A 14,495-nucleotide genomic window follows, 5' to 3' on the forward strand; every position below is an offset into this window, starting at 1 on the left:
ATCGGAGTGACAAATTCTAATCTCGAAATACGCCAACCCAACAAGTACCTTCGGAGACACCTGTAGAGCACCTTTATAATCACCCAGTTACGTTGTGACGTTTGGTAGCACACAAAGTGTTCCTCCGATAAACGGGAGTTGCATAATCTCATAGTCATAGGAACATGTATAAGTCATGAAGAAAGCAATAGCAGAATTCTAAACGATCGAGTGCTAAGCTAACAGAATGGGTCAAGTCAATCACATCATTCTCCTAATGATGTGATCCCGTTAATCAAATGACAACTCATGTCAATGGCTAGGAAACATAACCATCTTTGATCAACGAGCTAGTCAAGTAGAGGCATACTAGTGACACTCTGTTTGTCTATGTATTCACACAACTATTATGTTTCCGGTTAATACAATTCTAGCATGAATAATAAACTTTTTATCATGATATAAGGAAATAAATAATAACTTTATTATTGCCTCTAGGGCATATTTCCTTCAGGTAAGCAGTATGACTATTATCGCCCACAACTGATTGTGTTCTACTCGTGCATATAACATCTACGCATAGGCCTAGCTCTGATACCACTGTTGAGGAACGCAGTATTTCAAAAAAATTACCTACGATCACGTAAGATCTATCTAGGAGATGCATAGCAACGAGCGGGGAGAGTGTGTCCACGTACCCTCGTAGACCGAAAGCGGGAGCGTTTGGTAACGCAGTTGATGTAGTCGAACGTCTTCGCGATCCAACCGATCCAAGTACCGAACGTACGGCACCTCCGCGTTCAGCACACGTTCAGCTCAATGACATCCCTCGAACTCTTGATCCAGTTGAGGACGAGGGAGAGTTCCGTCAGCACGACGGCGTGGTGACGGTGATGATGAAGTTACCGGTGCAGGGCTTCGCCTAAGCACTATAACGATATGACCGAGGTGTGTAACTGTGGAGGAGGGCACCGCACACGGCTAAGAGAAGGCTTAGTCTGTCTTTGGGGTGCCCCCCTCACACGTATATAAAGGGGGGAGGAGAGGAGGCCGGCCCAAGGAGGGGCGCGCCAAGGGGGGTCCTACTTGGACTCCCGGTCCAAGTAGGATTCCCGGTCCAGGTAGGATTCGCCCCCCCCTTCCTTACCGAAGAAGGGGGAAGGGGGAAAGAGAAGGAGGAGAAGAAGGAAAGGGGGGCCGCCCCCCCCCCAACCCTAGTCCAATTTGGTTTGGGCTTGGGGGGGCGCTCCTCCACCTGGTCGGTTGCCTCCTCTCTCCTCAAGGGCCCATGAAGGCCCATTAACCCCCCGGGGGGTTCCGGTAACCTCCCGGTACTCCGAAAAATGTCTGAACCTTTCCGAAACCGTTCCGGTGTCCAAACATAACCTTCCAATATATCAATCTTTATGTCTCGACCATTTCGAGACTCCTCGTCATGTCCGTGATCTCATCCGGGACTCCGAACAAACTTCGGTCATCAAATCACATAACTCATAATACAAATCGTCATAGAACATTAAGCGTGCGGACCCTACGGGTTCGAGAACTATGTAGACATGACCAAGACACATCTCCGGTCAATAACCAATAGCGGAACCTGGATGCTCATATTGGCTCCTACATATTCTACGAAGATCTTTACCAGTCAAACCGCATAACAACATACGTTGTTCCCTTTGTCATCGGTATGTTACTTGCCCGAGATTCGATCGATCGGTATCTTCATACCTAGTTCAATCTCGTTACCGGTAAGTCTCTTTACTCGTTCTGTAATGCATCATCCTGCAACTAAGTCATTAGTCACATTGCTTGCAAGGCTTATAGTGATGAGCATTACCGAGAGGGCCCAGAGATACCTCTCTGATACACGGAGTGGCAAATCCTAATCTCGATCTATGCCAACTCAACAAACACCATCGGAGACACCTGTAGAGCATCTTTATAATCACCCAGTTACGTTGTGACATTTGATAGCACACAAGGTGTTCCTCCGGTATTCGGCAGTTGCATAATCTCATAGTTAGAGGAACATGTATAAGTCATGAAGAAAGCAATAGCCATAAAACTAAACGATCATTTATGCTAAGCTAATGGATGGATCTTGTCCATCACATCATTCTCTAATGATGTGATCCCGTTCATCAAATGACAACACATGTCTATGGTCAGGAAACATAACCATCTTTGATTAACGAGCTAGTCAAGTAGAGGCATACTAGGGACACTCTGTTTTGTCTATGTATTCACACATGTACTAAGTTTCCGGTTAATACAATTCTAGCAAGAATAATAAATATTTATCATGATATAAAGAAATATAAGTAACAACTTTATTATTGCCTCTAGGGCATATTTCCTTCATGCACCACTTCCACTGAAGATCTATTTATCAACTTGGTCAAAGAAAACTCAAAGATCGGAAAGTATTACATAGCTAACAATCACACATACTAAAGTTCAGAAAGACTCAATTACTTCAATGAATAATAAATCATTTTAGGGATTTATTTACAGTCCATATTAAATCCATTTGCATAAAGTGATTTTACAAACATGTATCTAATTTTTTTCCGTATGGTCTCTAATAGCCCTACTACTTTTGTGCAAGTTTTAGGATTTTTTGATTTGAATTGGTATTATTTGAACCCAGTTCGGTTTCATATTCAAAACTAAAGAAGAACAAAAGTAAAATGAATTTAAAAAGCCAATTGGGCTGACACACTGAGCTAGCCAACCGGTCCAGCAAACCAACGCACGCCACAATCCAGCTAACCGCCCGAACCGGTACCGAGCCGGTGTTATAACACAACCGTCGGATCTACGAAGATCCAAGGACCAGTGTTGCACCCGCGCCCTGCCACTTAGCCATTGAAAGAGGGCATGCTTGTCAGGCTCATCGCCCACCTCGCACATGAACCCGCGCACGTCCACACCCACAACCGAGACCTCCTGGGCCTCTCCACGCACATAATGGCATGCAATGATCTGCTTTTCTCTCTCTCGCCCTCTACGAGGAGTTTCATTCTTCTGCAAGGTTGTCTAGTCTCCGTAGCGATTAGTTCTGGGCGGGGAAGCGTTGCTGGATTGGTGACACCGTATGTTTGCAACCCAGTAGAGAGATCGTACGCTTGATCTTCTGTTCGACGGAGGAAAATTCTCGTGGTTGGGAGGTTGTAAATTCTAGCTGTGGGAATCTTCCGCAACGATCTTCGCCAACTCTACTTCCATTGCATTACGAGTTGGTGACGATCAGATCAAACGTTATATGCATCTTCATAGTGGTCCTGGGTGTGTAAGCAATATGTTTTTCCATTTTCTGTTGCGTTAGCCTACAGTGGTCGCGGAGACAAACAACTTGTCGGTGGAGCCCGACTCCATCCCGCCCTCACAGTGGACGGGCATCCCAAATTTGAGTTTCTTGCAAGTCGTCCCTAACGCGTCCACGATGTCCGACTCACCGTAGCTCCAAAGGCATCGGGCGACATCGAGCAATTCTGGCTCCGGGCATGCCCACACGCTGTTTGACAAGACGCTCCACCAAGACCTGGTACAATCTCTGTCCCTTTGAAACTTGCATTCGTTGATTCTTTTGTTGCACATACCATCATATCAAACTTGTAGGACATTAGTTAAATTCTGATGCATATTATAGAAACAAATAATGCAAGAAATGATAAGTGATGGTCAAGATTCTTTGTAATTTACCATGAAGGATACCTATTCCTCGGTGATTGAAGTTGGGAAGATGGCACGCACTAAAAGAAGGTAGTGAAGCCAAGAGGTTCGGCATTCACATAGTTTGAAGATGTTTTGTTGTGTGAAAATTGTAACACTAGCATGGATCCTCTATGTGGGACCAAGTAAAAGGGTGAGAAATATTGGGAAAACATTCACAAACTTTACCATGAGCAAAAACACTATGTGAAGCCATACCAATCTCTAACAACCATGTCTCGTGCTCTCTCCAACATAAATGGTCACTCATCCAAGAGGTCATGAGCAAATTTGTTAGTTATCTCAAACAAGTTGTTGGCCAGAACCAAAGCAGCATCAGAGTTCAAACCCATGCAACTTTGGCGGAGGCTCTGTACCATCAAGTGGAGAAGAAGGCATTCACTTTTTCACATTGTTGGATGAAATTGAATGGGAAACCCAAGTGGCAAACCGTTCTTGAGGAGATTGAAAGCACCATGAAGAAGATGAAGAAAAATGATGGGTCTAGGTCCCCTCAATCAAGTGGATTGGATGAGGAGGAAGAAGAAAATGGTGGGTTGGATATGCAAGCAACCATGCCGAGGAGAAACCTGCATGTGATAGGAAACAAGTGAGAGAAGGAGAGGGTAGCGGCGTAAAGGCGCGGCAAACAGAATGTCCGTCACTTGGATGGGCATTTTTTCCGCCAAGGTGGTGAAGAGGAGGAAAGGTACAAGGTGTTCATCGATGTGCAAAGAGTGAATATGGAGTTCGACCGGGAGAGGTTGACCTTGGAGAATAACAAATAGAATTGAAGAGGCAAGAGAAGGTTGCAAAATGGGAGATTGAACAAACGGCGACAATGCAAGGACTTGAGCTCAAGAGAGAGAAAGGCTTGAGAGAGAGGCGGATGAGTCGAGGATCATGTTCCAGAACATCAACCTCTTTGATGATGAAGAAAAAAAGTGGTTGGTCCGCATGAAGAAGAGGATCAATGACCGCGGCAACAGAAGTCATTGATTAATTCGTGTATCTCTTATCTATGTATAAAATGTTGAATTATTTTGGCATGTGTTGAATTTATGATGAATTTACGTTATGTGATGGACGTGTATGAATTTGCATGAATTTGGGTATTGGGATATAAGGTGGTTGTGAGGGAGGACAAATGACTCGCTGACCGCGGGGGTGACCTAATGAGCCCACGAACGTATAAGGGCCCAGATATGCCAACTATGATTGTAGATGCTCTTAGAACCTCTATTCGGCCTTCCGGAGCTGTAAAATAGGATGGTGATGATCTAAGATGGAAGAAGCCCGTTGCAGCGCACAAGTAGTTGCTGCAGCATTAAATCTCCACGAGGTGGGCTGCTCCTAGTGCACTTGTCTTACTGTTCCCAGGTCTCAACCAAACAGCGAGGTAGCACCATGATTAACAGAAAAAAAATCATCAGCACAGGCCCACAAACAGCTACACTATCTGCAGACCCGTCACTCACTCTGTTGGCCCCCTGTGTTGTACGAGCAAACACGTATATCGTGAACGTCGTCATCAGGAACGTGCACTTTAAAATGGGGCGGAGGCAGGCGACGGCTGCGAGTGAGCCGAACCGATCGAAACGTGCGGCTCCGCATGACTAGGGTTGGAGCTTTTCCTGCCACCAACTCACCAAGTTGGCAAGCTGGAACATTCAAGTAGCGCTTTCTGTACCGAACGCGCATAGCCACAGCTAGGAGAATCGCAACAAGCTCATGATCATGACTGGAAGCAACTTGTGGGAGGCCTCACCTCATCAGTCACCAGCTTGACTGACATGAACTGGACCCAAATGCAGCCAAAACATCAGGACTTGTACTGTCTGGTCTTCCAAGAGTGAAATACACACAAGGATTTTTGCCCACCATCTTTGAAAACAGCTTCAACAGGGTTACATATGCTAGAACTAACTAGCAAAAAAAAAACCGGAGCAACAATTTTGAGGCCTTTTCATGAAGAAAAAAAGAGAGAGAGCTTGCAGACAAAAGCAAGCATCTCCACTGATTAATCTCCTTTCCAGAAGCTAGGGACCCCCGTGGTACAATATTCCCTCTTTTGTTGGTGCTATACCAAACCTCTCTTCCACCACACTCCCAACACTTCCAGAGGAAGAACAAAAAAACAACTCAAGGTCGTCAGTAGAAGAAGCTAATGACCAAAGCTTACGGCCTCACAATGTCACAGGCAAGCCGTAGTTGTGGAAGGACCGTATCACGCCGCCGTGACTTGCCGTCACTATCACCATGTTCCAGGCAGCCGATATCGCCGAGAGACAGTCAGCCAGCCGGGGGCCATTCACAGGTTTCGCCGAAGTGAGCTTCTCCTCTGGCCACGTCACAGACCCCCTCATACCATCTGCGAAGAACCATGTCCCAGGGGAACGGCTCTCTCCTCCATGACGGCGTAAAGCCGACGCGCTGACAGATTTCTCGGGCAAGCGGGACGGCTTGACATGCCTGTCTCGATGCACCCCCGGCCATGGTACCGCGGTTGTCACGTCCTTGGAGAAGAACATTTCGCATGATTGAACCGATTTGGCTTCGCCTTTCTGTGAGGCGCCGCTTGAGTTGTCAAAATTCCATATGTAGACATTGGAGTCCATGCCGGTGGATATAAGATATCTGCCATCTGATGTTAGCGATGGTGATGAAAGAGCCTTCGACTTCCAAGGCCCTGCATCGTAAAGTACAAAGGATGGTGTTAGGATCACTGAGGTCATGGAACGTAAACATGTGAAAATGGCAACTTTCTAAGCCAATGAAGGATGGAAACTTCTGCAAAAATATACGTGCCTTTAAACTTTTGGACTATATCAGCACCATCAGCAACTCGAATCTTGGAATCTGTTGAGGTAACTAGGAATCTAGGGGAATCACTTGTACATAACTGCGAAGTGCCAATCACAAATTAGTTTATCGGCATAATAATTACTTCCAAATATACTACCAGTAGAGAATATCATGGCAGATATCACACCTGCAGACTCTTGATCCGATTGGCAGCAGATTTCTTTTTCCCTTGCATAAACAATTCTTTGTCTAGTTGGATGTCTTCACCTACAGAAACGAACTGCTCAGCTGAGAGTACTATAATATATCATTATTAAGAGACATGCAAAGTAACAAAAACCACATGGATGGTAAGTGCTGACTTCTATGTACCTGATTGATCGTAGAAGCGACAAACTCCTCCAGTCGTGCCAACAACAAAATTCTGATTTACAAAAGCATGAATTAGTATTAAGTAATGCAAAATAATCTGCAATAACATTTTGATCAGATCCAAACCTTTCCATCTGGTTGGTAACTGACAGCAGATATGACATTCCTGGTATCAGCCCAGTTGACGACCCGCTTGTCTAGAACATCCCAAATGCGAACTTTACCATCTATTGAACCACTGATGAAGTATCTTTCGTCAGTAGGATTGAACTGAACGCACGTCACTGTTGGCAATTTCAAAGGAAAGTCAAGTTCTTATCCACGGAAATATTGAAACTGCAATGGCTCAAAATTTGGAGTATACGATAAGACTCTTTGTCACTAAAACAACAAAACCAGTAGAACAATGTAAGAAGTCAACAATGGGCAAGGCACTAGGCCATCAAAAGCACACAACAGTTGGTTTATGATATTTCTGCTTACCGTAGTCTTTGTGTCTGAATACTCCAAGACAAACATCTGAGCCAACTTTCCACAACCTGACTGTCTTATCTTTTGATGAGGTCAACAGACACTGCAGTCAAAACCAAGCCAATGAAGGTAAGCAATTAAGCAAATGTAACAAAAGATAATAATCTAAGAGTATGTTCATGATACATGAAAACATATTAACAGACAATCATGGTATTTCAGTCCAAAATGTAGGTTGAGTATGAGCATGAGTAATGTGATAGCTCTAGAGAACCAAACGAGAAACTTACATCTGAATTCGACCATGTCATATCCAGGACATCACCTGTATGGCCATGTAATTCATGTAGTGGGCTCTCTGTAATGTGAAAACCCTTGCTTGGCATAACTGCAAGTGCACGGCCCTGCCCCTCTGCTAGCTTCGGCTTAAGGATTTTAATTTTCTCTACATGCTCATGAGGGTAGTTTTCTCCCCCATACATTTTAGAATGTGCATCCACTTCTGTAATCTGCCATATTCTCACAACACAGTCCTCACCACCACTTGCTAAATACCAGCCAGACGGACTAAACTTCATCACTCTAATTAAACCGTTGTGAGCCCGGATTTCTTGACCCATATAGACGGCAGAGAATTCCGCATTCTTCTTCTTTCGGTGCTGAACTTTTGTTCTAGATGGTATACTTGTCGTGCAGCTTTTTACATGGACATCAGTCTTGCACATTCCACCGAAACTCCTCTTCTTCATCAAGTTTTTGCACAAGCTTTTGATATCCTTTTTCTTTCCACCAATAGCCTCTTTTGCCTCTGTTGCCAGGGCAGGACTCTGACAATATGCTCTTCGTAATAACTTTTGAACAGATCGAGAAACGCCAACTAAGCTTTCAAACTCCAGAAGAGACAACACCTTATCTGTTGCAACATCCTTGAGAAAGCTAGTTAGTCCGTCATGCCCGCCATTATGAACCACATATCTCTTTCCACTATCCAGATCCCTTATGCAGCAGGCGGCATCAAATGCTGATTCATTCTCAGGTATAGATGAACCCAAAGAAGAGACGTCGCTCATAACAGTCCTTTCCTGCAAGTCAGCACAAGTGTCAGCACTTGTTATCTCTGCCTGGCATTGAGGAAGATCAACTTTAGTGGAACCTAAGTCATCCAATCCCATTCCCTCCAGAAATCTTTGCCGCCTTTCTTTAACACTCATTGGCTCGTTTGCCCAAATGTCGTACTCGAATTCCCTTGGTGCCAATCCTTCGCCACTCGTACTACAATCATCTGATGATGAAGGCTCCCTTGCTGAACTAATATCATCAAATGCATCGAAGAAGATATCATCCCTGTCTGAGTTGGATCTTGGCATATCGCACTAAATCTCTTCTAGATTGAGAAAACAATCGGCCCAGAGGTCTTGTCGACCAGTGTGAAAGGTGAGTAGTGATCAAAATGTCATCTGCAATTGACAACGCAAATGTCAGGCTGGTGACATGGAATAGAGCAGCCGAGAACATGAGAAAAACATGTAGTACAGTGGAAATGAACTGAACGCAAAAGAAATGATTGAGTGCCCGATATGTCAAGTAATTGTCCAGTGATTGCTGACCAACTTTATCAGTTATATTCTTGCCCAAAATCGCACATTTTTATTTATCACATTTGAGTACAATTAGATAACCAGTTCAATTATTACATGAAACTAGCGACGGTATAACAGCAACAATCATAATATCCAGACTTGTACAGGTACAAGGAAATGCTCATGACAGGCACTAATATGCAAGTGGGCAAAGTGAGAGGTCCTGCAGCCAACAGAGGAGCAAAGAAATGCCCCCACTCCTACATGATAATAATCCAAGGAAACAAGTGAGGAGGCCTTGGACAACACAACTGAAAATAACGAATCGCGCAATCAGCAAGCAGCATTGCAGATCAACTGGTTATCCATCAAGAAACTACGTACTCCCTCCGTAAACTAATATAAGAGCGTTTAGAATACTAAAATAGTGATCTAAACGCTCTTATATTAGTTTACAGAGGGATTACTACGTACCATAGGCCAGATGCAAGGAAAAACACAAGCATAGCCGCACAGGCTCTTCCTCTTACTTAAAAATAAAATCGCAAAGCACCGGAGTCCTGCTCACCAACAAGGCAACAGCTCACCAACACAACGCTGCCAAACCGTACCCACGTTGGGCATCCCGCCGCGCCGGCAGAGGAAGCAGGCGACCAACCCACACGGGCAGGCGGCGGAGGCCACAAAGCAGGGGAGGCGGCATGGCGCGCAGATCCCGAGGGGAAGCAAGCAAGCAACAGCTAGAAACAGCGCAGAAAGGCTAAAGAGACAAAAGTAAAAAAGAAGGGCCATAGGAGAGGAGAGGAGAGGAGAGGAGGACGGCACGTAAAAACAGCTGCTACACACACCGTGTACTTTGGCTGCTGCGTGCCACCGGCGGGGGCCCAGCGACGTGCGCTGCCGCCGCGCGCTGGCTGTTCTATTTTAACGCCTACCACTAGCACTGCGCCGACGGCCGGACGGGCTCGGGCGTAGGCGCGTGGCTGGCCGGCCATTAAAGACGCGTCTTTACGCTGCTCTCATCAATCAAAGGGAGAAAGATGCGGCAGCGATCTTTCGTTTTTGATTGATTTGGAGGGCTTCTTTGGTTCCTGTGCACAAATGAAACGAATTTATTTTCGGCGCCTCCCCTTCGTCTTAAACTCTTAATCCTTCTGATGAAAAGGACGAAGAATTTAACTATGCCGACACAGATTCCGAACGTTACCAGTGCCGGCTCGGTTGAGTACAAATACTAACTGGAAGGCACAATAGTGAATGCGATGTGAATGAAAACGTATCGTCTGGAGTGATCTCAACAGCACGGCGCCATTCAACGGGGATAATCTGATCGCACTGGTGTTGAATCGGGTACCACTACTAGAATGTGAGAAAAGCAACGCTCGTCCGTTTCAAAATGACAAAAACACACAAAAAAAAAGCCCCTTTCCTGAAATAAACGTTCCAAGCTTCTGGTGATTACTAGCGCTTGATCGCAACTCGATGAACAAAATTTCCAGTTAAATCCCAGGCGGCCTAGACAAAACGAGGGCTAAAATCCAAAGTTTTGGAAGAAAAGAAAGCGAAGTAGTACTACCGAGGCCCCAAAAATAACGAAGCATAACCCACTGCCCACGAACTGTTCCATTCAAACAGGAACGGCCACAGAGGAGGAGAGGGAGATACTCCGTATAGCAAATCACTGTTGCATTCCAGCAACCAAACCATACGGATCGGCCCCCCAGAGGAAAGACAAACAGAAAGGAATCCGAATCTCGTCACCTTCTCCGCGCGCGTGAGGTCCCCGGACAAGGCCGGCGAGGAGAATCGATCGGTTCTCCACGGCGTCGCCTCCGCCCTCCGGCCGCCGTGAAGGCCTCCCGCGCCCAGCCGCGCGCTGCTGCTGCTCCCGGGGCGGGCGGCGGAGGGTTCGAGGGGGGACAGACAGAGGGGAGAGGAATGAGGACTCGTTCCGGTTGGAGCTTGGGATTGGGGTTCTTGGACTCTTCCGCTCCTTCACTTCCGTGCGCTCCCTCCCTCCCTCCCTCCCTCCCTCCGTCTTTGTACGTACCTTGTGGCCTTGGTTTCCTAGGCGGTCGAGTTGTTCCCTTGTAAATAAATCGAGCTGTAACGCTAAATCCCGACGCGGTCCGCCTTTTATCATCGGTCGCATCGCATTCTCCGGCCCGGTGCTCGGCCGGTCTTTCCCCCCCTCTTCTTCTGATTCTTGATTGGCTGCTGCTGCGTGTCCGACGGCATGGAAACCTACGGAATTTTCGGTGGGATTGCTGCCAGTTTCCAAACAAAAGTTTCGAAATGTGCAGTGATTTTCGGGGTTTAATTTGGTCCCGTCGACTTTGAAATAGGAGTAACTTGTAATTTTGGGTCCTTCTGACGACAGGTATGTTGTCGTGGAAGTGAGGCGTTTTTTATGTTGTCATACTAGTACTTCTTTCGATTTTCTTGATATTGCTTCCTACTTCCTCTGTTTTTTAAAATATAAGGCTATTGGTTTTTGTAAAAAAGTCAAAATTTTCTATGTTCAATCGAGTTTATAGCAAAAATATATCAAAGTCTACAATAGTATTGTGGTGAGAAATTGGCTAAAGTTAGAGAACTTCAACTTTTCAGAACATTAATACACCTTATATTTGAAACAGATGAACTATATTCAGATGCGATTTAGTTTACTCCCTCCTTCCATGTATATAGGGCCTAATGTGTTTTTCGAGACTAACTTTGACAACATGTTAGAGCAATAATATATGACATGCAAGTTACACAAAGCACATCATCAAATTCGTACATGAAAGGAGCTTCTAATGATATAATTTTCACATTATACATCTCATATATTATTAATCTTATCAATAGTCAAAGGCAACCTCGAAAAATGTATTAGGCCCTATATATATGGAAGGAGGGAGTAGTTTTTTTTTTCCGGGGAGATGCCGTTTAGTTTACGCATGAGCTACTATACATTTGTTTGGTTTGGGGTAACCCGCGAGTTGACAATAAAGGAATGGTAAGAAAAAAACTGACTTGAGGAGAAACATAAAAATTTCACATCAATGGTGTCATCAAATACTTTAGGTTTCAATGAAACGCACTGATATGGCATTTAATATCGGTCTATCGATGTACTATTTTGCCTTCAAATTTAAATCTCGAGATCAGAAATGAACTTATGAAAAATCCAAATAACCGTAATGTGCCTGCGGTAGGGACAGAGGACCAAATTGCTTATTTCTTATTTATTACACATATCCGAGCAGCTAAAAAAGCTCAATAAAGCGACCATTCCTCGGAATGCAAAATAAAGAGGCAAAAGAAATTTAATCACAAATATATTTTTACATAAATTCAGAATGCAGACTCAAAAGACAATAGTTGACATTTTTCAGGAAATTACAAAATGATCCCAGTCTCCTTGAACTCGAATTATTTTTGGAAATGATTACGGACTCCTTGGAGCCGTGTTTTTTCTTCATAAATCCGTAAACACACTCCCTAAAATTAAGAGTGTGGTTTTCAATTATTTCCGAAAATACCAAGCTCTAATACACCCGGGTGCACTTCATTATTTAGGCCATCCAACATATCTTCCACATGTGATCTCTCTATACACTATACATAGTATACATTAGAGAAAGAGATGGAGACCTACCTAATTGGCGTCACTTGTCGAACACATCCCGGTTCTTCGCACGCGTCTAGACAAACAACCCATGCGTTCGCTCTCATGGCAACAGTTGTTGAGTTGCAACAAGTGCCATAGAACTATGGATAAAGGGGCAGCGGGACAGTGATGCATGTGAGTTGGGTTGGGGGGGTGATGGAGCTATGAGCTAGTGGCCTCGATTATTTTAGCATATATCGATCTCCTCCTCCAATTGGATGGAGGCTTTTCTTCAGATAACCCACTCACCACCATGCTTCTTTCCAACGGAAGCCTGATTCGACTTTTAGACCTTCTGATCGTAGAACAATACGCACTTTGTGGACTGATCTTCCGCGTTCACATGTTGGGTAGGGGTAGGGGTGCGCGCATCGCATGTACTGCTAGTGCTAGTTCACGGGGAGAAAATGGACGGTGTGGCTTGGAAAGAAGAAGGAAAATGGCCGGTGGTACAGCGTTTTCCTTTGCTGATATGACGTGGACCTAATGCTTGGACCGGGTATAATAATCTTGGTTGTAGATAGATAGAAAATTGATTTAGCGGCGAAAATGTTCCAGCCTACAGGTTAACGGATCTAATCTGTCAAACTTAGCTTGCATAATTTATGGCTAACAGGTAACAGCTTGTATATCTGTGCTGTGCTGGACAAGTTGCTCCTGTTTCTTCTACTCTGGTTTCCGCGGGGCTGTGCCATTTCGTTGACGAGCACGTATTATTAGCACTTGTAATTATTTTTACTTTTCTCGCTAGAAAGGTCGATGAAGTTGATAACTAAAGAAGAGAAAGCATTCCTGTTCAAAAAAAAAAAAGAAGAGAAAGCACTAGATGCACGACTTTTTCCAGAGAATATATGAATGTTTTCTGGCTGTCGAGTCTTGACAGAGAAATGCAGTCAAGCTGCCTCTGCGCACATAGCTGAACGCTTCTCGGATCTGAGCGTCAGAACCAAGATACTGTAGCAGCTAATTAAGCGCTCGGAGAAAAGAAAGAAAACTAAGAGGTGCAGATAATCATGGTGCTGTGCACGGCAGTTAGCTCTGAATGAACTCTGAAGCGAAGATATCACTGATCCAGAGTTTTGTTTTCAGAATATGCCAAAGGACCGGACAGACACGGACAGGCAACAAGTAGTAGAGTACTGAAACAAGCAAGGAACAAACTTTGCAATGCACAAGAGCATCAAACAAGCGCGGAATTTAAGGCTCTGTACGTTGGTCAGGGATGGGCACGCACCTAATTAAGCTTCTGCAGGGGAGTTATTCCATCCAGAGTTGCCAGAGAGCAGAAGCGACGGACCTGCAGTGATGTTTTGGGAGGATGTTTCAGGTTCAGGAAGCAAGGCTAATGCTCATTAGTGGGAGCAGTTTGTCTAGGACGAAGGTGGTGAAGAAGAAGAAGCAGGCCTTAATGCGGCCATTTGTAGGCAAGGATTAGGCTAAGGGCGACAAACAAAATACTATACTAGTAGCAAGTTGTAGCACTAGTACTGTTACCCAAGCAGCAGCAATGTCAAACACTTTGGCGCATTCGCTCGCTGTGAAGTCAGACAAGACGCTGGATCAACTCCAAACAGCAGGGAGATTACACAAAGCAGAAGCATGTGGCTCTCAGCTCGCCCCGTCTAATCCCAACCCGGGGTTAGGTAAGATTCCGCAAGCTTTGACATGGATCCCCTCGCCCTCGCAATAATTTCCAAAAGTGCAGGTCGCCAGATGGATGCCGGCTTTGTTTAACCAGCCGCGTGCTGCCGTGCCATGGTTATTATGCTCCACGTCCGGCGCCAAACCTCGCGCGGCATGGATTATTTACGTGTCCGTGTCCATGTGGCCGGCGAGCTTTTTTTTTCAAGAGTACGCCTAGACGTACCATAACTTAGAAGGCAAAATTGTAAGTATAAGAAGACCACCGTTCGTTG

At 45.1% G+C, this 14,495-nt stretch overlaps 1 protein-coding gene across 3 annotated transcripts; it reads right to left on the reverse strand.

Moving 5' to 3' along the window:
- Positions 1-5,504: 5,504 nt before the first annotated feature.
- On the reverse strand, positions 5,505-13,988 carry LOC123053268 (uncharacterized WD repeat-containing protein sll0163). 3 transcript variants are annotated; one of them, XM_044476724.1, is made up of 8 exons: positions 13,814-13,988; positions 7,632-8,798; positions 7,354-7,444; positions 6,997-7,154; positions 6,871-6,922; positions 6,686-6,765; positions 6,502-6,595; positions 5,505-6,382 (listed from the first exon to the last, which is right to left on the reverse strand). In XM_044476724.1, exons 2-8 carry the CDS (start codon positions 8,706-8,708, stop codon positions 5,880-5,882), a joined length of 2,055 nt encoding a protein of 684 aa, XP_044332659.1. In that variant the 5' UTR covers positions 8,709-8,798; positions 13,814-13,988; the 3' UTR covers positions 5,505-5,879. The 3 variants fall into 3 exon arrangements, with proteins under 3 accessions (XP_044332659.1, XP_044332658.1, XP_044332660.1); XM_044476723.1 differs by lacking the exon at positions 13,814-13,988 and adding an exon at positions 10,683-10,973; XM_044476725.1 differs by lacking the exon at positions 13,814-13,988 and adding an exon at positions 9,770-10,611.
- Between the last annotated feature and the right edge of the window lie 507 nt (positions 13,989-14,495).

Source organism: Triticum aestivum, chromosome 2D (assembly GCF_018294505.1).
Source record: "Triticum aestivum cultivar Chinese Spring chromosome 2D, IWGSC CS RefSeq v2.1, whole genome shotgun sequence".
Lineage (NCBI taxonomy): Eukaryota > Viridiplantae > Streptophyta > Magnoliopsida > Poales > Poaceae > Triticum > Triticum aestivum.